The sequence below is a fragment of the Mus pahari genome, chromosome 8 (assembly GCF_900095145.1).
Source record: "Mus pahari chromosome 8, PAHARI_EIJ_v1.1, whole genome shotgun sequence".
Taxonomy (NCBI): Eukaryota; Metazoa; Chordata; class Mammalia; order Rodentia; family Muridae; genus Mus; species Mus pahari.
In genome coordinates, this window is record NC_034597.1 from 46,685,217 (window position 1) to 46,706,583 (window position 21,367).

At 51.4% G+C, this 21,367-nt stretch overlaps 3 protein-coding genes across 5 annotated transcripts in view; 2 read left to right on the top strand and 1 right to left on the bottom strand.

Moving 5' to 3' along the window:
- Positions 1-2,510, bottom strand: part of Psme2 (proteasome activator subunit 2) — a 4,302-nt gene extending 1,792 nt beyond the window's left edge. The window contains exons 1-6 of the mRNA XM_021203396.1: positions 2,332-2,510; positions 1,993-2,025; positions 1,534-1,596; positions 1,261-1,347; positions 1,123-1,153; positions 942-1,039 (exon numbers count right to left, since the gene is read on the bottom strand). Coding sequence (XP_021059055.1) covers positions 942-1,039; positions 1,123-1,153; positions 1,261-1,347; positions 1,534-1,596; positions 1,993-2,025; positions 2,332-2,379 — 360 coding nt within the window. The 5' untranslated portion in view covers positions 2,380-2,510. The remainder of the gene's footprint in view (positions 1-941; positions 1,040-1,122; positions 1,154-1,260; positions 1,348-1,533; positions 1,597-1,992; positions 2,026-2,331) is intronic.
- Positions 2,511-3,196: 686 nt separating this feature from the next.
- Positions 3,197-15,630, top strand: Rnf31 (ring finger protein 31). Of its 2 annotated transcripts, none has more exons than XM_021203215.1 (21): positions 3,197-3,561; positions 3,658-3,804; positions 3,950-4,105; positions 4,343-4,402; positions 4,510-4,579; positions 5,738-5,915; positions 6,536-6,914; positions 7,084-7,374; positions 7,622-7,870; positions 7,957-8,142; positions 8,261-8,467; positions 10,330-10,503; positions 10,594-10,692; positions 10,776-10,865; positions 12,964-13,078; positions 13,199-13,317; positions 13,557-13,670; positions 13,795-13,852; positions 15,006-15,102; positions 15,217-15,385; positions 15,492-15,630. In XM_021203215.1, exons 1-21 carry the CDS (start codon positions 3,373-3,375, stop codon positions 15,543-15,545), a joined length of 3,201 nt encoding a protein of 1,066 aa, XP_021058874.1. In that variant the 5' UTR covers positions 3,197-3,372; the 3' UTR covers positions 15,546-15,630. The 2 variants fall into 2 exon arrangements, with proteins under 2 accessions (XP_021058874.1, XP_029397504.1); XM_029541644.1 differs by having other exon boundaries at positions 3,260-3,561; positions 7,087-7,374.
- A 70-nt stretch (positions 15,631-15,700) lies between these two features.
- On the top strand, positions 15,701-21,285 carry Irf9 (interferon regulatory factor 9). Of its 2 annotated transcripts, XM_021203927.2 has the most exons (10): positions 15,701-16,198; positions 16,404-16,490; positions 16,982-17,162; positions 17,616-17,799; positions 17,988-18,061; positions 18,209-18,317; positions 18,416-18,487; positions 19,234-19,575; positions 20,405-20,520; positions 20,653-21,285. In XM_021203927.2, the coding sequence occupies exons 1-10, from the start codon at positions 16,089-16,091 to the stop codon at positions 20,761-20,763; spliced, it is 1,386 nt and encodes a 461-aa protein (XP_021059586.1). In that variant the 5' UTR covers positions 15,701-16,088; the 3' UTR covers positions 20,764-21,285. The 2 variants fall into 2 exon arrangements, with proteins under 2 accessions (XP_021059586.1, XP_029397505.1); XM_029541645.1 differs by lacking the exon at positions 16,404-16,490 and having other exon boundaries at positions 15,701-16,199.
- The last annotated feature ends 82 nt before the right edge of the window (positions 21,286-21,367 follow it).

Below are 21,367 nucleotides of genomic sequence, written 5' to 3' on the forward strand. Positions count from 1 at the left end.
AACTCACTCTGTAGACCAGGCTGTCCTGGAACTCAGAAATCTGCCTGCCTCTGCCTCCTGAGTGCTGGGATTAAAGGCGTGCGCCACCACGCCCAGCCTATGCTAGTCTTAATAACAACTATGTCTAACTGACACTTATTATGGCTAGGTGTCATACTATAAACTATTGATCTCATCTAATCACTGGCCACCTTTCAAAGCCTATAGTCTTGCTGTATTCATTTAACATAGGAAACAGCTAAGTCACAGAACACCTAAGAAAGCTAGATAAAAGACAGAATCAGGACCTGAATCTAGTTTCCTTCTAGGGCTCATGCTTATAAACCAAGTCACTGTAATATATCAATGACACTGTGTACCTAATACGATAGGTTCTGGGGTCACAGATGTGGCTAGAACTCAGTCTCTCATTTTAGAGCTATCATTGCAACATCACACAGAGGCCAAACAAAATGACAAGATCAAAGGCTATCTAAACCCAAAGCGAGGCGACAGTGGGTAAAATGCTTGTTGTGCTTTCGGGCATACACGAGGACTTGAATTCCAATTCCTAGCACACCCATAAGAGCAGGGCACATCGAAGCACACTGAAACCCCCGTGCTTGGGGGTAGATTAGGAAGCCAGAACAGCAAGCTACAGGTTCAACGAAACAGTGCCCCCACACACAACCCCCACCCCGAAAAAAAACCTGATGTTCACCTGTGGCCTTTGTACGTACGCACAATGGAAAACCTACCTGCACATGCCTGGGTGCACACAAACACACAATTTAAAAAGTACACACACACACACACACACACACACATATTTGGAGAAATATATCTAAGACACAAAAGCCAGTCTTATTAAAGATTAGGTCTCTGGGTTGAAGACCTGTACCTCTGACTGGACCACAGCTGTGCTATGCTTTTCTTCCCACCTCCTCAGGCCCCAGGCTTACCAGAATGCACTTCTCTTTGAGAGTCCAGACTTCTGGCTTAACCAAAGCAAGCAGGGCCAGAAGCTTCTCATTCCCCGGGAGGTAGCCGCACTTAGGGACTAAGAGAAAGATGGGAGTGGGGCCTTTGTGTCACCCACATCCCTGCACCAGCCTCCCTCCTCCTCACCCAGGTCCCCATTACCTTCCTTCTTCTCCTGCTTGTCTGTTTCCATCTAAGGCAGAATGAGGAGAGCAGCTTTAGAACAGTCTTGGAGGCTGCCACACTACGGTGTTGCTGCCACTGGCTTATAGTTCAAGCTCTGCACACTGAATGCCTTACCTCGTCATCCTTGGGTGGAGGATCTGGGATAGGGATGTCCAGGGGAGCCCGGAGGGAGGAGAGGTCGGCCACATTGAGGGAATCCTCCTGTAGAATTTACTCTCAGACACTGCCCAGCCTCCTCTGTTCACCAGACACAGCCTTCCATCTTTCTCCCTCCCAACCCGGGCTCAAGTCTTATACCAGCCTCATAAAGTTCCCAGCATGCTGATACCTGTCAGATGGGTGGTGAGAGGTGTCAGGAGATGGAGCAGAGGAGTCTATACTACTCACCTGCAAGAGCTGACTCAGGGATATGATTTTCCGTGGCAAGAAAGTGCAGAGGAAGTCATCAGCCTGCAAGTTACATTACAAAAATAATCATGTACGATGTCCGCTGAGATGTATCAGAAGTTGGCCTGTGGAAATGACTGAGGTCAAGACTCTCGTATGAGGAAACCCTAGCCCTGGAAATAAAGGGACTTGCCCAATCTCCTGGAGGGCAGAAGTAGGGCTAGGGGTTTTCCCTTTGGGCGCCATCTTTACCTTTCCATCCAAGGGGTGTGGCAAAAGCAGTTAAGAGTTCTAAGAGTGATCAGATTACAAGTAGAAACAAATCATTGTAGTTCACCTTGAGTAAGCATAAAGGTTCCGAGACACCCAAATTAGGGTGAACTGGTGGGTTACTCAGAGCTTGTGCCCCGAGAGTACTGCGCTAAGACTCTAGGTTAAATCCACTGAACTCAGACTTACCTCCTGGAAAAGATTTTGTCTGAAGACATCCACCTGCAGACAGAAGTAGCCAGATGCTGGTTAGGGGTTTAGTTTGTAGAGAATAAGGGCCCACTCCCAACCTGGGTGCCTTCCAACTGTAGCCCAAGCCTGTCCCACAAAGCTAGTTTTCCCCTGGAGGAGCCTGCTCAGTGCAGATTGGCTAAAGGATTGCACTGGCAATCCCTGAGCAGAAGTGAAAAGAAGCCTGAAAGAAAGAGAGGCCGGTGGAGTTCGCTCGCAAGGCCTTGGTGCCCAGGAGCAGCGAGCTTTATCCCCGTTAGGACTCCTCAACCCTGCCTGGCTTCGGTCCCCATTTACCTGTTTTCGGGCTTCTCCACTCAAACGGACCCCACAAGGCTTGGCCATGCTTCCCCCACTTGCCAGTTCTCGAGCCCGGGCTAGCAGCCCCAGCTTTCGCTTTCACTCTCCAGGCCCTGACCCACCCCCCTCAGCCACGCCCCCTCCCCTTTTTCTCCTCCTCCTGGCTGGCCACCAACCGTGAGGGGTACCCCTTCAGCCATTCCCAGCTAGTTGCCACTAGGAAGGGCGGTGTTGGCTTCATCACCAGGGGGTTGTCCAAGGGAGGGGCTAGGAAAGCGTGGGACGGCGGAGACTCAAACAGAGGCTGCCTTCCGAGAAGGGCGGAGCTTACAACAGGGACCGTCCAGGGGAAGTACTGGACTGAGAGAGGGTGGGACAATAGGAAAGGGGGTACCCAGAGGTGAGGTTCCATGAGGCTAGACTGAGGAAGGGACCGAGTAAGATCCGAGAGAGTAGGAAGGGTCAGCAGGAGGAAAGCCGGCAGGATGGAAGGGAGCAGGAGGAGCGGGACTGCCTTCCCTTCAGGACAGACTAGAAGAGGGAGGAGCCCGCCTGAGCTGGGCTAAGGACAGCCAGAACCAGACCCCGATAAGATGGGGCTTCCCCGCTGGGGAATGGAACAGAACCAACATTATGGAAATAAAGATAGCAAAGCTTTGGGCAAAATTAACCCCTCGCATGGGAAGTGGGTCCCTCCGGAAGGGGCGGGATAGTTTAAGGGAAGGCGAAGAAGAGAGCCTGATTCGGAGGGAAGAGGTTCCGTCACATTATGGGAGGAGCCGGGGCCGTGGCTTCCTCATTGGCGACGACCTGGCCACCCTTCCTGATCACAGCTTTTCCGTCACTCTGAACCCGCCTTTTCCTCTAAAGTGGCCCACAGTCCCGCCCTCTCTGCCAAGACTTCCTGTTCCCGGTAACCCTGGCTGTGGCTGGGGCTGCGCGGGGCGGTGGCTTAAGTGACCCGGGCTGCTGTGGCGCCGCGCGCCCCTGCGCCCGCCCTTGCAGGGCAGTAAAGCTGAGCCTGTCCCCAGTCTCAGGATGCCGGGAGACGAGGAGCGAGCCTTCCTGGCGGCCCGCGAGGAGCTGGCGAGCGCCCTGAGGTGGGATTCTGCGCAGGTTTTTCCCCTGGAGCAGCTCATGCCGCTTCTGGCCACCTCTCTGCCACCAGCCGCCCGCTACCTGCAGCTGGACGCCGGACGCTTGGTCCGCTGCAACGCTCATGGGGAGGTGAGGTCAAGCCCGCCCGGCGCTCCGTGGAAGGGGACCTAGGCGCAGAGGCCAGGTGGGCTAAGCTTACGACTCTGCTTTTCTGAATGCTCCCAGCCTCGAAACTACCTCAACACTCTATCCACGGCCCTGAACATCCTGGAAAAATATGGTCGCAACCTCCTCAGCCCGCAGCGGCCCCGGTATTGGCGCTCAGTGAAGTTTAATAACCCTGTCTTTCGCAGCACGGTGGATGCTGTGCAGGTGAAACCCTTGGACCTTATCGGAGAAGGGGACTAGACCTGTGCTTGGGGCTGACCAGAAGGGCTTGAGGGTGTGCTGAGTGGGGGACCAGCTCTATTGCCTAGGAGGTCTGTTAGATAGTGACCGGGTCCTGAATGTGTGCCAGGGTGGCCGGGATGTACTACGGTTGTATGGCTATACTGAGGAGCGCCCAGATGGATTGAGTTTCCCCGAAGGGCAGGAGGAACCCGATGACTACCAGGTTGCCATCGTCACACTAGAAGTACTACTGCTTCGCACGGAGCTCAGTCTGCTCTTGCAGGTGAGATGACCTAATGATTCTAAGGTTTTTAAGTACTAGACTGGGAGCCCCACCTAATCCAAGGCACTTTGAAACACACACACACACACACACACACACACACCATGCTGGGAAATTCTGTTGCTGCAGCAGCCTGGAGGCTTCTACTTCACTTTCTCCCTCTGGAATGTTAGGGGGATCAGGGCTTACAAGGAGAACGTTGTTCAAGGTGAGAATTCTTTTTCATCTTGTTTGCAGAATACTCATCCCAGACAGAATGCCCTGGACCAGCTGCTAAGACACAGCCTTGAAGATGATGTAAGGAAGGCAGAAAGGGTGTTGTTCAACACAGGGGGCTGAGTTTATGGAATTCGTTTCCCCCAGCATGCTGCCCACTCTCTCTCTCTCTCTGCTTGCTTTCACAGATGCTGCAGCTTTCAGAGTTTCACCCCCTCCTGAGGGAGATTGTTCCTGGCCCCCGCCCCTCTGCCCCAGGTATTGTATGCTTCTTTACAGGAGAAAAATATTAGACTGAGTTGGTGCAGATTTAGGATTTTATTTTGTCTTGTATTTTTTAAATATTTACTTATATATATGGGCATTGTATTTGCACATATGCCAGTGTGACAGAAGAGAGCATCAGATCCCATTACAGATAGTTGTGAGCCGCCATGTGGGTGCTGGGATTTGAACTCAGGACCTCTGGTGGAGCAGCCAGTGCTCTTAACCACTGAGCCATCTATCTCTCCAGCCCTGTATTTGTATTTTATTTCAAGAGATGAAAGCCCCCTCCCCCCACACACCATGGGTCCAGATGTTGTAAAGAACTGTTTTGTGACTTGCCCTAACCCATAACAAAATTAAGTGTAGCCTGGTCTTTTCTCCTCTAATATTACTTTTTAGTTGTGGGAAGTGGGTGGGTGGATATGTGCATGTAGGCACAGGTGCCATGGAAGCCATCCCTCTGTGGCTGGCGTTACAGACCATGATGAGCTGCCCAAAACAAGTGCTGGGAATCAAACTGCAAGAGCAGTACTTGATCTTAACTGCTCAGCCATCTCTCCAACTGGTCTTTTTAAGAAGGCTACTCTGGGGGTCGAAGAGACGGCTCCATGGTTCAGAGCACCTCTTGCTCTTGCACAAGATGTAAGTTCAATTCCCAGCATCCACGTGGTAGTTCACAGCCATTCTTAAGGGTATGTGCTAAGGGATCTGGCCCTCATTTGAATTCTATGACACGTGTGCCATACAAAATAAAAAGTAAATAACTTAGAGAGGAGAGAGACAAGGAGAGAGAGAGAGACCAGACATGGTAGGTAGCTCACACCTTTAATCTTAGTCCTGGGGAGGCAGAGGCAGATGGATCTGTGAGTTTGTGGCTAGCCTGGCTACATTGTGGTGAGGCAGAAATAAAGGTGATGCTTGTCTTTCTGTGTTTGGCTTGTTTTGCTCAATATGGTATCTTCCAGTTTCGTCCATTTTCCTTTACATAACAAGATGTTGTTCTTTGTAAATAATGCTCCAGTGTGCATGTTATTACAAAAGTTACCTTTTTGTGTGAACTTCATTCACCAGTTGATAGGTCCATGACTCCATAGCTTGGCTGAGTATATGTGCTTGTTAAGATTTACACTTTCGGTTTCATTTTTCCAGGCTCCACTCCTGGTCCCTGCTTCCTCTGTGGTTCTGCCCCAGGCACACTGCACTGTCCAGCCTGTAACCAAGTCTCGTGCCCAGCTTGTGACCTTTTGTTCCATGGGCATCCGTCCCGTGCGCATCACCTTCGCCAAGCCCTGCCTGGGGCCCACCAGGCCACCAGCCTGAGCTCTAGGTGAGAAACTTTCTCTTCTTGGGAGAGTAAAATTAAGAAAGAAATTGAAGCCAGGCGTGGTGGTGCACACCTTTAATCCCCAGCACTCGGGAGGCAGAGGCAGGCGGATTTCTGAGTTCGAGGACAGCCAGGGCTACACAGAGAAACCCTGTCTCGAAAAACCAAAAAAAAAAAAAAAAAAAAAAAAAAAAGAAGAAGAAGAAGAAGAAGAAGGAAATTGAAGATTGCTTGAGTATTATGTGCTAGGTCCTCTATTAAAGGGTGTTTTATAGAGAACAGCCTCCTAGGAAGTTATAGACATAAGCACTAAGCAAGTAGCAATCACAATAAGACAGATTGTTAATGATACACGGGTTGGAAGTAGATGGATACGGTCTTGTCTGAAGGATCAGTATTTTAAACATCTAGCATGATGTTAAGAGATTGCTTCCTGGGAGAAGTTGTCAATAATTCATCATTTAAATATTGAATCATATATGGGGATGAGAGTATTCCAGACAGAGCAGCAGCCACAAAGGCCAGAGCCCTATGTCATAACCTACACAGTGGGAGAGGCAGGAGTGAGGGGACTCGGGTACTAACTTCTACCTCAGCTGGCCATGTCTGCTTCTCTATTACAGTTTACCTGCCTCGTCCCAACCACGCCCTCCCTCCTCCTCCACCGCCCTGGGAGATAGCTCTCTTTCTTCCCCTGACCCTGCAAATGCCTGTCTGCCCTGGCACTGTCTTACCTGTGCCACACTAAATGAACCTTGGGCAGTGTTCTGTGCAGTCTGTAGTCAGCCCAAAGGCTGCAAGGTGCCGGGAATAGAGGGTTCCCATGGAACCGGGGGCCTAGAATCTGAGCCTGCCCGGGATCAGTGGGCCTGCCAGAGCTGCACCTTTGAGAATGAGGCGGCAGCTGTGCTATGTGCCATATGTGAGCGACCTCGGCTGGCCCAGCCTCCCAGCTTGGTGGTGGATTCCCATGATGCTGGTGTCTGCCAACAGTCCCTTAAGGTAACCAGTTCCTGGCCTTCCCAGCTCTCCATTTGTACCTGTTAACCTCTCAAGTTATTCTCTGAACTCACATTCTGTCTTCTTTTGGTTCCTCTAGTATTTCTCTGTATCTCTGTCATGAAGCTTTGTTACACAGTCAGTAGGATAATTATTCTCTCTACCTTTCCAGCAGGAGGATCCTTTGCTCTCCGCTGCCCAGTCTCAGGTGTGGTACTGTGACCATTGTACCTTCTGCAATTCTGGCCCTGTCTGGGTGTGTGCTATGTGCAACCGAACCCGTGACCCCATCCCTGCACAGCATATCCTCCAGCCCTATCCCAGCTCTTTGGAAAAGGGACGCCCAAAGCCAGGGTCCTCCCAACACCTCAGTTCCTCCCTGCCTGCTTCCTGTGGAGACCCAGAGAAACAACGCCAAGATAAGATGCGGAAGGAAGGTCTCCAGCTTGTGAGCATGATCCAGGTGAGAACTGGGCCTGGGATGAGATGGGGCTGAGCTGTCGGGGAAAGAAGATGCCGTAGATTGTTAATTAATGTTCTGATCCCAGGAGGCTAGCTGTAGCTGCGTCACTTTGAAAGCTTATCAAAGGGCAGTTAGCATGCTATGCGCTGGTCACATTATCCATATTCCTAGCTGAGCCACTGTTGGTCAGGCTGAGGGTGAGTAGAGTTCCTTTCCTGATGTGCCTCTGCTGTTGTCTGTTCTTCAGGAAGGAGAAACCGCGGGAGCCAGCCCAGAAGAGGTCTTCTCAGCTCTCCAATACTCAGGCACGGAGGTGCCCCTCCAGTGGTTGCGTTCAGAGCTATCCTACGTCCTGGAGATGGTGGCTGAGCTAGCTGGACAACAGGATCCAGGGCTCGGGGCCTTTTCCTGTCAGGAAGCCCGGAAAGCCTGGCTTGATCGTCATGGCAACCTGGATGAAGCTGTAGAGGAGTGTGTGAGGGCCAGGAGGAGGAAGGTACCATTATGCTGGGGGTGGCACGGGGTGAGCGCACCAGAGTCTCTCTTGCTGGCTTTACATTTTCTCATTGTTTTGGAATGCAGGTGCAGGAGCTGCAGTCCCTGGGCTTTGGGCCTAAGGAAGGGTCACTACAGGCATTGTTCCAGCATGGGGGTGACGTGGCACGGGCCCTGACTGAGTTACAGCGCCAGCGCCTGGAGCCCTTCCATCAGCGCCTATGGGACAGAGACCCTGAACCCACTCCCTGCTGGGATGGGCTGGACAGACAGGTACTGGGAGTAGGCGAGGCCCTAGTATCCCACTTAAAGGAACAAGAGAAAATTTGTTGGGGAGAAGATCTTGTGGAGTCCTGACAGTCACTGTGTCTCCTCCTGAATCACATTGCAGAGCCTGGTCAGACGCCTCCTGGCGGTCTACACACTCCCCAGCTGGGGTCGAGCCGAGCTGGCGCTGGCGCTACTGCAAGAGACACCCAGGAACTATGAGTTGTTGGACGTGGTGGAGGCTGTGAGGCACAGTCAGGACCGGGCCTTTCTGCGCCGACTGCTTGCCCAGGAATGTGCTGTGTGCGGGTGGGCCCTTCCCCGCAACCGGGTAAGCCTCTGTCTATCTGGTGCCCCTGGGCTTAGAATGACGGCTCCTGCTGGGCAGCCACCTCAGCCTGGATGGCCTTGGCTTCTGCTGTGTCCAAATACCACTGAAGCCTTCTGATGAGGAACAGGAACACCATTTAAGAAGTGTCGAGACCTTCAGGCATTGTGTTAACCAGCTTACGATGAGAAAAGGTTTATTTTGGTGTGTCTTTTTTTTTTTTTATCATATGTAAGTACACTGTAGCTGTTTTCGGACACTCCAGAAGAGGGAGTCAGATCTTGTTACCGATGGTTATAAGCCACCATGTGGTTGCTGGGATTTGAACTCCGGACCTTCGGAAGAGCAGTTGGGTGCTCTTACCCACTGAGCCATCTCACCAGCCCATGGCGTGTCATTTTTAAGGTTTTAGTTTTCTCATCTGTTGGTTTTGCTGTTTTGAGCCTTTGCTGGCACATCAGGTAGGATATGTGTCAGCAAAAGTAGTAAGCTCGGAGCCAGGTGTGGTGGCACACGCCTTTAATCCCAGCACTTGGGAGGCCAGCCTGGTCTACAGAGTGAGTTCCAGGACAGCCAGGGCTATACAGAGAAACCCTGTCTCGAGGAAAAAAAAAAAAAAAAAAAAGAGTACTAAGCTCGTGGCCAGGAAGAAAGGGAGATATGGGGTGCGGCAGCCCCCTCAGAGCATGTCCTAGTGACAAAAGATCTAGGCCCCCTCACGAGCACCCCCACTTTTGCCAGCTCTGTGCTGCACACTTTTAAGCCTGGCTCTCAGGAGGCAGAGGGGCAAGCAGATCTCTGAGTTTGAGGCCATTCTGTTGTACACAGAGTTCTAGACTACCCAGCGCTACGTAATAAGATTCTGGCTATAAAAAAAAAGTTAAAAGATGATCTAAACTGTAGCAAACATACAATAGATTTAAAAAGTCATATAGTAAGCCTGCTACTCATCTCTGACGCTGTTGTCTGTATATGCATATGTATATGCATAGGTTATTTTGAAGTGAATCTCAAGTATCACACGGATTTATCTATAAGTATATCTATAAGTATATCTATAAGTATATCTATAAGTATCTCTAAAAGGGAAATATTATTTGAAAATATAACCACAACAATCACACCAATAGAAAGTAGCAACTTTCTAAGATTTTTTTTTTTATTGTATGTTTGTGCTTTTGTTTGTGTCGTGTGTATGCGGGTGCCCATGGGGGTCAAAAGATTCTCAATCTCTTGGAAGTGAAATCACAGCTATTTGGTAAAAGGTGATCTTAGATGAGCTGATCCCCCTGCCTCCGTGTTCCCAGTGCTGGGATTACAGGCATGTGCCGTCATATGACAAAGCACTGGGTTAAATGTCTTCCTGCCCGCTTTATCACCAGCATCGTAATCTTGGATGTCACAATATCTAGGTGATAGAAACGGGTCTTTATTATATTCTGGGCTCCACTTCATCTAGGTCAAAGGCGGCAGTTCTTCGGGTCAATACAATCTCTCTCAGTCTGACTCCACGTGGTTTTGACGTTTTGGTATTGATTGTGTGTGTGTGTCTCTGTGTGTACATGTATAGTACATCTATGTAATTGCCTTTAACTTTTGAGTAAATGTAAATGCCTTTGGAGACGTGTTGCTTTTCTTTAGCTCTCTACTGCCAGCTGCCCTCCATCCGTCTGGCTGTCTTTGGATGTGTCTTACCTGCCTGGGATCTCTAGGTGCCAGAGTTTGCTTTCCTTCCCCACTTAATTAGACCTTGGCTTTTCAGTGTATCCTAGAATCCTGTTACTATTGTGTATCATGTAGATTACGGACCCATCCCGGGGCTGACAGCAGATTCCTCTTTCCCTCTTCTTCCCCTCCCACCGTAGATGCAGGCCCTGATCTCCTGTGAGTGCACCATATGCCCCGAGTGCTTCCGCCAACACTTCACCATTGCCCTGAAGGAGAAGCACATCACAGACATGGTGTGCCCTGCCTGTGGCCGCCCTGATCTCACTGATGACGCGCAGTTACTCAGCTACTTCTCCACCCTTGACATCCAGGTACTACCGCCATAGCGCTATGGTTTAAGTGGTCTAGGCTTTGAACCACTTTCTACCTACCCATCTGCCACCTCTGCATCTTGTCCCCAGCTCAGAGAGAGCCTTGACCCAGATGCATATGCCCTGTTTCACAAGAAGCTAACTGAGGCTGTGCTCATGCGAGACCCCAAGTTCTTGTGGTGCGCCCAGGTAAGCCTGACAGAGTGAACTGAGGAGGGCAGGGGATGTCCCCGGGCCAGGTCTCAAATGGCTCTGTGTTCTTGTATTCTCAGTGTTCCTTTGGCTTCATCTATGAACGCGAACAGCTGGAGGCGACGTGTCCCCAGTGTCACCAGACCTTCTGTGTGCGCTGCAAGCGCCAGGTGAGCCACACTCATCCTTTCAGAGGTGTTGACTGAGCTGTCGCCAGGGACCATATTAGACTCAGGGGGAATATCGGCAGATAGAATAGTCATGCTCTCTAAGCGTCGAGGGCTGACTAGGAACCTAGAAAGAGAATACAGTCAGTCAAGTGCTAGATGCAGCCATGAGGACCTGGGTGCAGTCCCCAGAACCTGTTCATGCAAACAGATGGGTCAGGGCTGGAGAGAGGGTCAGGAATTAAGAGGCCTGGCTGCTCTTCCGGAGGACCTGGGCTCAGTTCCCATCATGTACGTGGCATCTCACACCTGGGTGTAACTCCAGTTCCAGGGCATCTCACATCCTCTTCTGGTCTTCTTGGGCATGAGCACACATTCGGTGAACAGACATGCAGGCAAAACACCAGTACACATTCAGTAAATGAGGTTTTGAAAGCTGGGTTAGAGCCAGTGAGCTGGCTCAATGGATGTGGGTTAGAGCTTCATCACCAGACTTGGCACCCTGAGTTCTTTTCCCAGGACCCACATAGTAAAAGGAGAGAACTGACTTCTACTTGTCTGATTATTATTTTTGTATTTTTCAGTTTTTTTGTGTAACCTGGCTGAAGCTTATTCTGTAGACCAGGCTGGCCTTGAACTCAGAGATCTGCCTGCCTCTGCTTCCCAAGTGCTGGGATTAAAAGCATGCACCACCACTGCCTGACTAAAATTAATTAATTTTAAAATACAAATTTAATCTGGGTAGTGACGGCATGTCACTTTAGTCCCAGCACTCGGGAGGCAAAGGCAGGCAGATCTCTGTGAGTTCCAGGCCAGCCTGGTCTACAGAGCAAGTTCCAGGCCAGCCAGGGCTACACAGAGAAACCCTGTCTTAAGCCCCACCTTGCCTCCCACTCCTCACCCCACCCCACCCCTCCAAAAAAAGAAAAGAGAAATTTGAAGCCAACTGTGGTGGAATGCGCTGGTAATCCCAGCATGGAGGGGTTGTGGGTAATCCCAGCTCTGAGGGGTTGTGTTGACAGGCAGATCCCTGGACCCGCTGGCCAGTCACCGTATCTTGTTTGTGTTTCAGGCCAGTGAGAGACCCTGTCTCAAAAAGAGGTGATCCAAGGTATTATACCCTGGCCTCTGCACACAGGCATACACAGGTGCACACTCACACATACACACACAGAACACAGAGCTTCCGAGGTGACAAGTCAGGCTTGGAGAAGGACAAGGACATGGAGGGAGAGAGGCGAGAAGAGAGTGCACATAATTCCACACAGGCAGAAGTTCTGCCAGGAAATGACTAGAAGCCGAGCTGAGAGCAGCGAGGTCCCTGAGAGCAAGAGGCATATAATAGAGTTAGTTGGAGCCAGCTGCCACAAGAGGGCAGCCCTTGAGGCCAAGTGATACAGGTGTGTGGCTTTTATTTTTTTATTTATTTTTTATTTTTTATTTTTTATTTTTTTTTTAGTTTTTCGAGACAGGGTTTCTCTGTGTAGCCCTGGCTGTCCTGGAACTCACTTTGTAGACCAGGCTGGCCTCCAATTTGGAAATCCGCCTGCCTCTGCCTCCCGAGTGCTGGGATTAAAGGCGTGTGCCACCATGCCCGGCGGGTGTGTGGCTTTTATTTTGAGACTTAAGCATAAAGAGTGACACCGATCATTTGTCTTTGAAAAGGTTGGCATGATACTAGAAACCTTGGATCTGTGTCACAGAACATAACAGAAAAAGACCTGTAGTCGTACTCCCGGGACCTCGGGGTTATTAGCATGCTAGCAGCACCACGGACACTCCCTGATACCTACTTGGAAAGTGGAGAGTGGGGTAGAGTGAGCTGGCTGTATTGGAAGGAGGATTCAGCAGTTACCTGGAGTGAGCTATAGCAGTGGGCACAGAGAGGTTAGGTTTGAAAGGGAACAACTGAGGTTTATGGCTGGCTGTAGTAGCATGGGGAGGTGAAGCAGAGTGGCCCTCAGTTTTAGGATCTAAGTGAATGGTGGGCAGCAGGGATGTGAACAAGCTGGGACCACTGGGTGTGAGGAGTTGGACCAACAGGGCAGCCCAGGGCATGGGGCGTAGCTTCCATCACAGCCTCCTTCCCTCCTCTTTGCAGTGGGAGGAGCAGCACAGAGGACGGAGCTGTGAGGATTTCCAGAACTGGAAACGCACCAATGACCCGGAGTACCAGGCTCAAGGCCTGGCCATGTACCTTCAGGAGAACGGCATTGGTAAGGCTGCTCCACGTTGCCTCTGCCGAGTGGGCTGACCGGCAGGCAGCAGCTCCCTGCTGGAGGGCCTGGGTGGTGGGGCGCTGCCCTCGCCCTGAGCTGCTGCCCCTCGCTTCACAGACTGTCCTAAATGCAAGTTCTCATACGCACTGGCCCGAGGGGGCTGCATGCACTTCCACTGCACGCAGTGTCGACACCAGTTCTGCAGCGGCTGCTACAACGCCTTTTACGCCAAGAACGTGAGTTCAGAACGGGTGGAAGGGAAGGTGCGGGAGGCTGCCGTGGGGCTTGAGGGGCAGGGGCCAGGGAGGGGCCAGAGGTCAGGAGGTCTTTCTGTCCTCTTCCCCACTCCGCTTGCTCCAGACTCGTTCTGTCTCACTCTCTCACCCATGCCCCCTTGCGTGGGGGTGGGGGGGTCCTTGAGAGTCCAGGACCCCAACAGTTTCCAGTTTCCTTCTCCTATCTGGGTTTTTACCAGAAATGTCCTGACCCTAACTGCAAGGTGAAAAAGTCCCTGCATGGCCACCACCCTCGGGACTGCCTCTTCTACCTACGGGATTGGACTCCTGCCCGCCTCCAGAAACTGTTGCAGGTCAGAGGTGGCCAACCTGGCTGGGTGGGCACAGGATGGGCAAGGGTGGGGAAGACTGAGTGCCGGGAAAAGGGACAGTGGCTGGATGGAGACAAACGATGCCCCTGGCTCTGCTTCTCCCTAGGACAATAATGTCATGTTTAATACAGAGCCTCCGGCCGGGACACGGGCAGTCCCTGGAGGTAAGTGTCAGACCTCTAAAGTGGGGATGGTAGACTGGGCTCCCCCCATTGTGATGGGTAGAGCTACGGGGGAGGCTGGGTCATTGGTCTCCCCTTTTGCATGGTCATTAACCTCTCCGTGCCTGTTTCTGCGGAGGAAGTGAGGATGGTATCCACCCAATGACTAAGCTGTGCTGCCTAAGGCATCATTAGAACGCTTGGCCCACGTCTGCTCATGGGCTCTAATAGTGAACTATTAATTCGTTAATTAACTCTGAGTAGTTAATGATACCTGCCTGTTGTTTTAGGCTTTAGGCTACAGTTTTAGGTTCTGTTCTGGTAACAGAAGATGTTGAGTAAGACTCTAGCCTACCCTGCTCACCTTCTAGGTAGAAAGTAAGTTGGCTGTGCAGGAGCTAAATAACAACCAGGAGCGCAGTTTGTGTTTTGTTTTGTTTAGTTTTTGGTTTTTTGTTTTTTGTTTTTTGTTTTTTTTTTTGGTTTTTTCGAGACAGGGTTTCTCTGTATAGCCCTGGCTGTCCTGGAACTCACTCTGTAGACCAGGCTGGCCTCCAACTCAGAAATCCGTCTGCCTCTGCCTCCGGAGTGCTGGGATTAAAAGTTTTTTGTTTTTTTAAGACAGGGTTTCTCTGAATAGCCCTGGCTGTCCTGGAACTCACTCTGTAGACCAGGCTGGCCTCCAACTCAGAAATCTGCCTGCCTCTGCCTCCCAAGTGCTGGGATTAAAAGTTTTTTGGTTTTTTTAAGACAGGGTTTCTCTGTGTAGCCCTGGCTGTCCTGGAACTCACTCTGTAGACCAGGCTGGCCTCCAACTCAGAAATCNGCCTGCCTCTGCCTCCCAAGTGCTGGGATTAAAGGCATGCGCCACCATGCCCAGCTATGGACTGCAGTCTTAAAAGCATGTGATGGGCCAGCCAAAGCTACACACACACACACACACACACACACACACACACACACACACACACACACAGCATGTGATTATGGACCATAATCCACTTTTGTAAAAGGTAGGGCAGCAGGATCTTCACCCCATTTCTCAGTCCTTGTGCCTCTGAAACCGTCTCCAGAGTGCAGTGGAGCTGCTCCTGCTCAGGCAGGATGCCCTGGGCTCAGAGCCCCCTCCCAACATGTATTCCTTCCTTCCTCTTAGGGGGCTGCCGAGTCATGGAGCAGAAGGAGGTCCCCAGTGGGTTCAGGGATGAAGCTTGCGGCAAGGAAACGCCTCCTGGCCATGCCGGCCTGTGTCAGTGAGTGCCCTGGTGCGGGTGGGTGCGTACAACATAACACTAAAAACAAGGTGCCGGGCGCATGTGGTTAATATCAAACAGAAGAATAAATACTCTGCTCCCTCATCTCCCCAGGGCACACTACAAAGAGTACCTCGTGAGCCTCATCAATGCCCATTCACTGGACCCAGCGACCCTGTATGAAGTGGAGGAGCTGGAGAGAGCCACTTCCCGCTACCTACATTTAACTCCTCAGCCTGTGGATGGGGAGGATCTTCCTACTTACCAGGCCCGGCTGTTACAGGTAGCACTGTCACGCCCAGCTTTTTCCCTGCCCTTCCAAAAGTTACCTGTGACAGCCTATTTGTCCATGTCAGGATTCCAATATCATTGTCCTCTGTCCTTTGCAGAAGCTGAGAGAAGAGGTACCCTTGGGACAAAGTATTGCCCGCAGAAGAAAGTAGCTGAGGGCCGGGTCCTGATGGGACTTCCTGACCCAGGCCTCGGCAGCAGTTCCAGCACCAATAAAGAGGCATCTTATGGCCTAGGCTTCTTGGTGGTCCTTCTTCCTGGCCTCGGCATCCAGGGGCGTTAGGGGAAGGGAGGGGGCAGAGGGACAGAATCCTGTTGGAAGGGCCCCCCTGCAGCCTACCGCAATCCAACCAACCCTGGACTCCTTCCTGGCCGGCAAGACATGAGACACAGCTGATGAACGACAGAGACCCTCCACATCTAGCCACCCGGCGTGGGCTCAGCGTCCTCTTTGCCCTTCATTGACCTCAGCTGCTCTGTGAGAATCACCATACCAAACAGCATACCAGACAGACACGGTTGGGGAGCACACAGATCTGCAGATTACCTTCCTGGGAACCAGACACGGGGCGTGGTTCTGGGAGGAAGGAGGAGTCTGACGGAGCTACGGGCCCAGGGTGGCGCTGTTGACGGAGGCTGCTTCCCTCTGGTGGTAACCGCTTGCCCTGCAACTCAGACCACGTGGTTTCTAGGAAATGCTCCTCCCAGGAGGAGAACTGAAACTTAGGGTGGGGACTGTAGAAAGGGGAGGAGAGATCAGAAAAAGCCTAGAACCAGCTGAGCCTGGGACCTCCTCGGCAGCTCAGGTAAGAGCAACTCTGCGGGGGAACCAACTGGGGGCAATGAGAGGGGGCTGGCGAGGGCTTCCAGGGCCCTGAGCTGCAGGGAGTCAGAGAGGCTTGTGAATCCGAAAGTAGATGGGGCCTGAGAGAGACTGATAGCACAGGGCCAGACTGGCTGCCAACTTAACTGTTGAGGAAGGTCCTTGACCTTTTGTTTTTCTTGCCTCTGGCCCTGCCCACTTCTTCAGCTCCGCCCTTGCCCCCAGCTGCTGCCCCACCTACCCCTCTAGCAAAGAGGGGCATGGTAGGAAGAAGGTCAGTAGGCAGGGGAGCAAATGTTGCCTCTAGGTGCTTGGGAGCTAAACAGTCTACTACAAGGAACAGGCCATTAAGGAAATTCTCCCAAATAATACATGTCTGAAACACTTCAACTTACCAAGACCAAATGTCTTCAGGTTTCCTTTCAGGTGTAATAATGAATATTCGAAAGAAGTTTTAAGAAATAGTTTTTAACCTCAGAGAATGTTTCTAGAAAGAAATGAACATGGGAGGGTCTTCAGGGAAGGGCTGCTGCGTGAAGCTGGCCCCGGTGGTCGGGTTAGCGGGTCAGGGGTTAGCAAGTTGTTGGCTCTCCCTGGGCATGATGGCGGCACATATCTTTGTTCCCAGCACTTCAGAGGCAGGTGGATCTGAGTTTAAGTCCAGTTTGGTGTATACAATGAGTCCCAGGCCAACCAGGATAACATAGTGAAGTCTGGTCTCGAAATTTAAAAAGAGTTCTCATGGATCCTGTTTCCTTTTCCTAGGATGGCCTCAGGCAAAGTACGCTGCACCCGAAAGCTGCGGAGCTGGATCGTGCAGCAGGTGGAGAGTGGCCAGTTCCCAGGGGTATGCTGGGACGATGCCGCCAAGACCATGTTCCGGATTCCCTGGAAGCACGCGGGCAAGCAAGACTTCCGAGAGGACCAGGATGCGGCCATATTCAAGGTGAGAGTTCCCGAAGCCACCCAAAGCACTTCTGTCTCTCTGGGGTTTGGATAAAGGAAATACTGGAAAGTAGAAGCTGGGCTGGTGAGATGGCTCAGCGTTTAAGAGCACTGGCTCCTTGCTCCTTGCTCCTCCAGAGTTCAATTCCCAGCACCCATGTGGTGGCTCACAGCCATCTGTAATGGGATCCGATGCCCTCTTCTGGTGTGTTTGAAGACAGCTACAGTGTACTCATATAAATGAAATAAATCTTTAAAAAAAGAAAAGTAGAACCAACCATGTCATTTGGAGAGACATGGTCAAAAATGGCTAAGGCTTTCAAATCCGCAAGAGCAGACTACAAACCCAGTATAGGCTCATCTGATTTCAGGCCCCAAGCCTGTGCAAGACAGCCGTTTGGAGGGACATCTGGGTTATGTAATACTTTGTTTTCTTCATGTCATCTCTTATTAGGCTTGGGCACTGTTTAAGGAAAAGCACAAAGATGGGGACATAGGACACCCTGCTGTCTGGAAGACTCGCCTACGTTGTGCCCTCAACAAGAGTTCCGAATTTGAGGAGGTTCCTGAGAGAGGTCGTATGGATGTTGCTGAACCCTACAAAGTATATCGAATACTGCCAGCAGGGACCCTCCCTAGTGAGTTCTCCCTTGCGGCCACTCCTGTCAGGGGCAGACTGACAAGGATAGAGATAAGAGCCCTCTGTGGGCTGCCAGGCCTTCCTGGGTGCTCTCATCCTGTCCAGCTTTTTGTTGCTTCAGATACTTCCTCCCCCACCCCCCTTTGTAGAAGACCTAACTTTCTTCTGCCTGCAACATTTCCACAGCCCAACCACGAAGCCAGAAATCACCATGCAAGCGAAGTATCAGTTGTGTGTCACCTGAGAGGGAAGAGAATAAGGTAAGGAAGGGTACCACCCAGAAGTTGACACTCACTTCATCCCTGCCTTCAGGGCGCCCTTGACAACGTGGTTGCTCGGGAAGGGGAAGAGGGAGGATGGTATAATCAAAGGGAGGGGTGTGCCAGCAAGAGATTCTGTGTCTGTAGGAAAATGGGAGAACCAGTGGAGTTGTAAACCACTCAGACAGTGGCAGCAACTTGGGCTGTGGTGGCGGTGGCAGCAGCAGCAGCAGCAGCAGCTCTGAACTTGAGGAGGGTATGGCGCCGTTTCTCCTACCTCTGTCTCTATTGCACATTTTCTCTCGGGCTTTTCAGTCCCACGCTGAGTGATCAGTGCCTTTGCCTCCCTTCCAGGAGCTGGTGTAACTGAGGCCACCATTAAAGAGGACCCAGTGTCCCTGGAGCATCAACTTCCCCTGAACTCAGGTGTGTGGTCTTTCTGACCCTTCCTCTTGGGTCTGCTTCCTCTGACCTCGCCTGCATTGTCTACCCAGCTAGGCTCACAACCTACCTTATCCTAGAGGAACTTCCGCCAATTGAACTGTCCGTGTGGCCGATCCTACTTTATAGGGCTTTTTCGCCCTCAGGAAGCACCTTAAGTACTTTGTTCCTTGACATCAAAACATTTATTTCTTTATCAGCATCCACAATACTATAGTCTGTGAGGCCTTCTTGTACACTGGCTGGCCGTGGGCATTATGTTCTGAGGGGCGTGACTCCTGGGTGAAGGGAGAAGAGAGGAGAGGCACCTTTCTTTTTTCTTTTGTTCTTAAAGACAGACTGACCTCAGACTCACTGTGTAGCCAAAGATGACCTTGAATTCCTACTTTGCTGGGTCTAAGGGCGTATGCAATACTAGGGATTGAAGCCTGCCTGGGCTTTAAGCATGGTAGGCAACCATTCTTCCAACTGAGCCACATTATGAGACAAAAGGAACCTTCTCTAACCACGAAGGAGCTGCCTCAGCCCTGCTGCCAGCCTTGTCTCCCAGCGCTTTCTTGGGTTCCTACTCTGGACCTCAGTTTTCCCATTAACAAAATGAGGACGTGGGACGACAGGGAATTTCACTTTTCTAAAGCCTCGTGGCACTCGGGTTCCTGGGGGGAGAGAGCTTCTTAGCAGCCTCCGGGTTCCCCCCGCGCCTAGTGCAGCTGTGCTTTTCTGACCCCCAGACTACTCACTGCTGCTCACCTTCATCTATGGTGGCCGAGTGGTGGGTAAGACCCAGGTACACAGCCTAGACTGTCGGCTCGTGGCTGAGCGCTCAGACTCAGAGAGCAGCATGGAGCAGGTGGAGTTTCCCAAACCTGACCCACTGGAGCCAACCCAGCGCCTGCTGAGTCAACTTGAGAGAGGGGTCCTGGTGGCCAGCAATTCCAGAGGCCTCTTTGTTCAGCGCCTTTGCCCCATCCCCATCTCCTGGAACGCACCTGAGGCCCCACCCGGGCCCGGTCCTCATCTGCTGCCCAGCAATAAGTGTGTGGAGCTCTTCAAGACCACCTACTTCTGTAGAGGTAAGGATGTCCCAGCTGGGCACCTTAGCACCTCCCTTTCCTTGTTATCCCCTGTGCCTGAAGTGGGGGTTCCCCACTACCCTCCTCAGCAGGACATCCTCACTGCATGGGACCCCTGCATTGTGTGATGCGCATGCTGTGTGGCCATGCATTCCTCTCTGGCGGTCTTTGCCTAGCCAAGGCCATGGTAGATGAGACTCAGTTGGAGTTCAGCACGTCCATGATGCATTTTGGGGAAGGCACATGGTTATGTGACAGTGTACAATTGAGTTCATGCAGATTTTTAAGCCTTGTGACCGTCTCCTCATCCATTGGCACACACTGTAGGCATCTTCTCCTAAGACTGTCCCTTCCCCCTATCTACTCTTGAGATTCCAGTTACAGCCTGTAAATCTGAGCAGAGGAGTAGAGAGAGGATCATTGAGGACAGCGTGGGTGTCCCTAGGATCATGGTGTCCCTAGGACCATGGTGTCCTAGTATTGGGAGAGTACACAAGCAACCAAGGGGTTGGTGGGCAGGGCTGCTGCTTCTGAGGACTGGGAGCCTCTAGGCAAGAGTGCCTGCTGCTGTGAACTGCCTTTCCTGCAGCAGCAGGGACAGCATGGAGAATAGTGCCTCCTTCTGCTCCGGCCTTGAGTGTCTGTCCGTGGTACCCCATCCCAGCTCTCCCGGCATCTGACCTGGACCTCAGGCTGCTTCAAACATGGCCACTCTGTCGCCCCAGCCTGAGTGCTAGGGTTATGGGCGTACACCACCATGCCTGGCCATACACCACTGACAGCCATGCCTTGCCTTCTTCCTTCCAATCCTTGACCCTTTTTCTTTCAGATTTGGTTCAGTACTTCCAGGGTCAGGGGCCCCCACCCAAGTTCCAAGCAACCCTACATTTCTGGGAGGGGAGTCCTGGCTCTAGCCATAGCCAAGAGAATCTCATCACAGTGCAGGTAAGTTCAGCCTCAGAACTGAGCAGGATGTTGGTTTGTCTCAAATAACTGTCCCTGAGGGGAAGGGACTGCCAGGTAGTGGCTGCCCCTGCAGTGCTCACTGCGGCCTGCTCCTTATTTCCTCCTGTACAGATGGAGCAGGCCTTTGCCCGACATTTACTGGAGAAGATTCCAGAGGAAGAGAAAGCCGCCTTGTTCCTGTTACAGCACACAGAGCAGTCACCTGCCGCTCTCGGACTCTGATTGTCCCGTCTCCATGGAAATAGACTTGTTCTCCACACTCTTGGTCGGTTCCTATCACTGGGGGTTATCCAGCATGGTCAAGAGAAAGTGCCAGGATGATTTTTATCCTTAAAAATTCAGTTTGAGAGCCAGACTTGTTGGTGAATACTTGTAATCTCAGCACTTGGGAGACAGACCAAATGATTATGAGTTCAAGGACAACCTGGAAGAGACTTTTATTTCCTTTTTTTTTTTTTTAAAGCTATATCCTCTTTCATCTCTAAGGAACTGGAAAGTTGCAAAGGGTGTGATCTCAGAGGGAATTGTATTCTCCTCCCAATCCCAAACTCTATATCTAAGCACTTTATATATTTTATCTCCCAGTCCTCACTAGCTGGGTAAGCTATTACACAGTTGGCACATGTGAGACAGAGGCAAGAAGACTGTGAGTTCAAATTTAAGGCCCGTCTTGGTGACACTGTCTCCAAAACATAAATAAAAGCTTCCTAAGAGCAGCTGGAGAGATGGCTCAGCGGTTAAGAGCTCTTCTGAAGGTCCTGAGTTGAAATCTCAGCAACCAAAACACAAGAAAACCAAGAAGGATGACCATCGTGTGGATACTTCA

Coding starts and splice junctions, on each gene's coding strand:
- Irf9 (XM_021203927.2), top strand. CDS start 16,089: ATGCTCCTCCCAGGAGGAGAACTGAAACTTAGGGTGGGGACTGTAGAA. Junction 17,163..17,615: donor AGGATGCGGCCATATTCAAG/GTGAGAGTTCCC, acceptor ATCTCTTATTAG/GCTTGGGCACTGTTTAAGGA. Junction 19,576..20,404: donor GACCACCTACTTCTGTAGAG/GTAAGGATGTCC, acceptor TTTTTCTTTCAG/ATTTGGTTCAGTACTTCCAG.
- Rnf31 (XM_021203215.1), top strand. CDS start 3,373: ATGCCGGGAGACGAGGAGCGAGCCTTCCTGGCGGCCCGCGAGGAGCTG. Junction 8,468..10,329: donor GGGCCCTTCCCCGCAACCGG/GTAAGCCTCTGT, acceptor CTCCCACCGTAG/ATGCAGGCCCTGATCTCCTG. Junction 10,693..10,775: donor AGTTCTTGTGGTGCGCCCAG/GTAAGCCTGACA, acceptor TTGTATTCTCAG/TGTTCCTTTGGCTTCATCTA.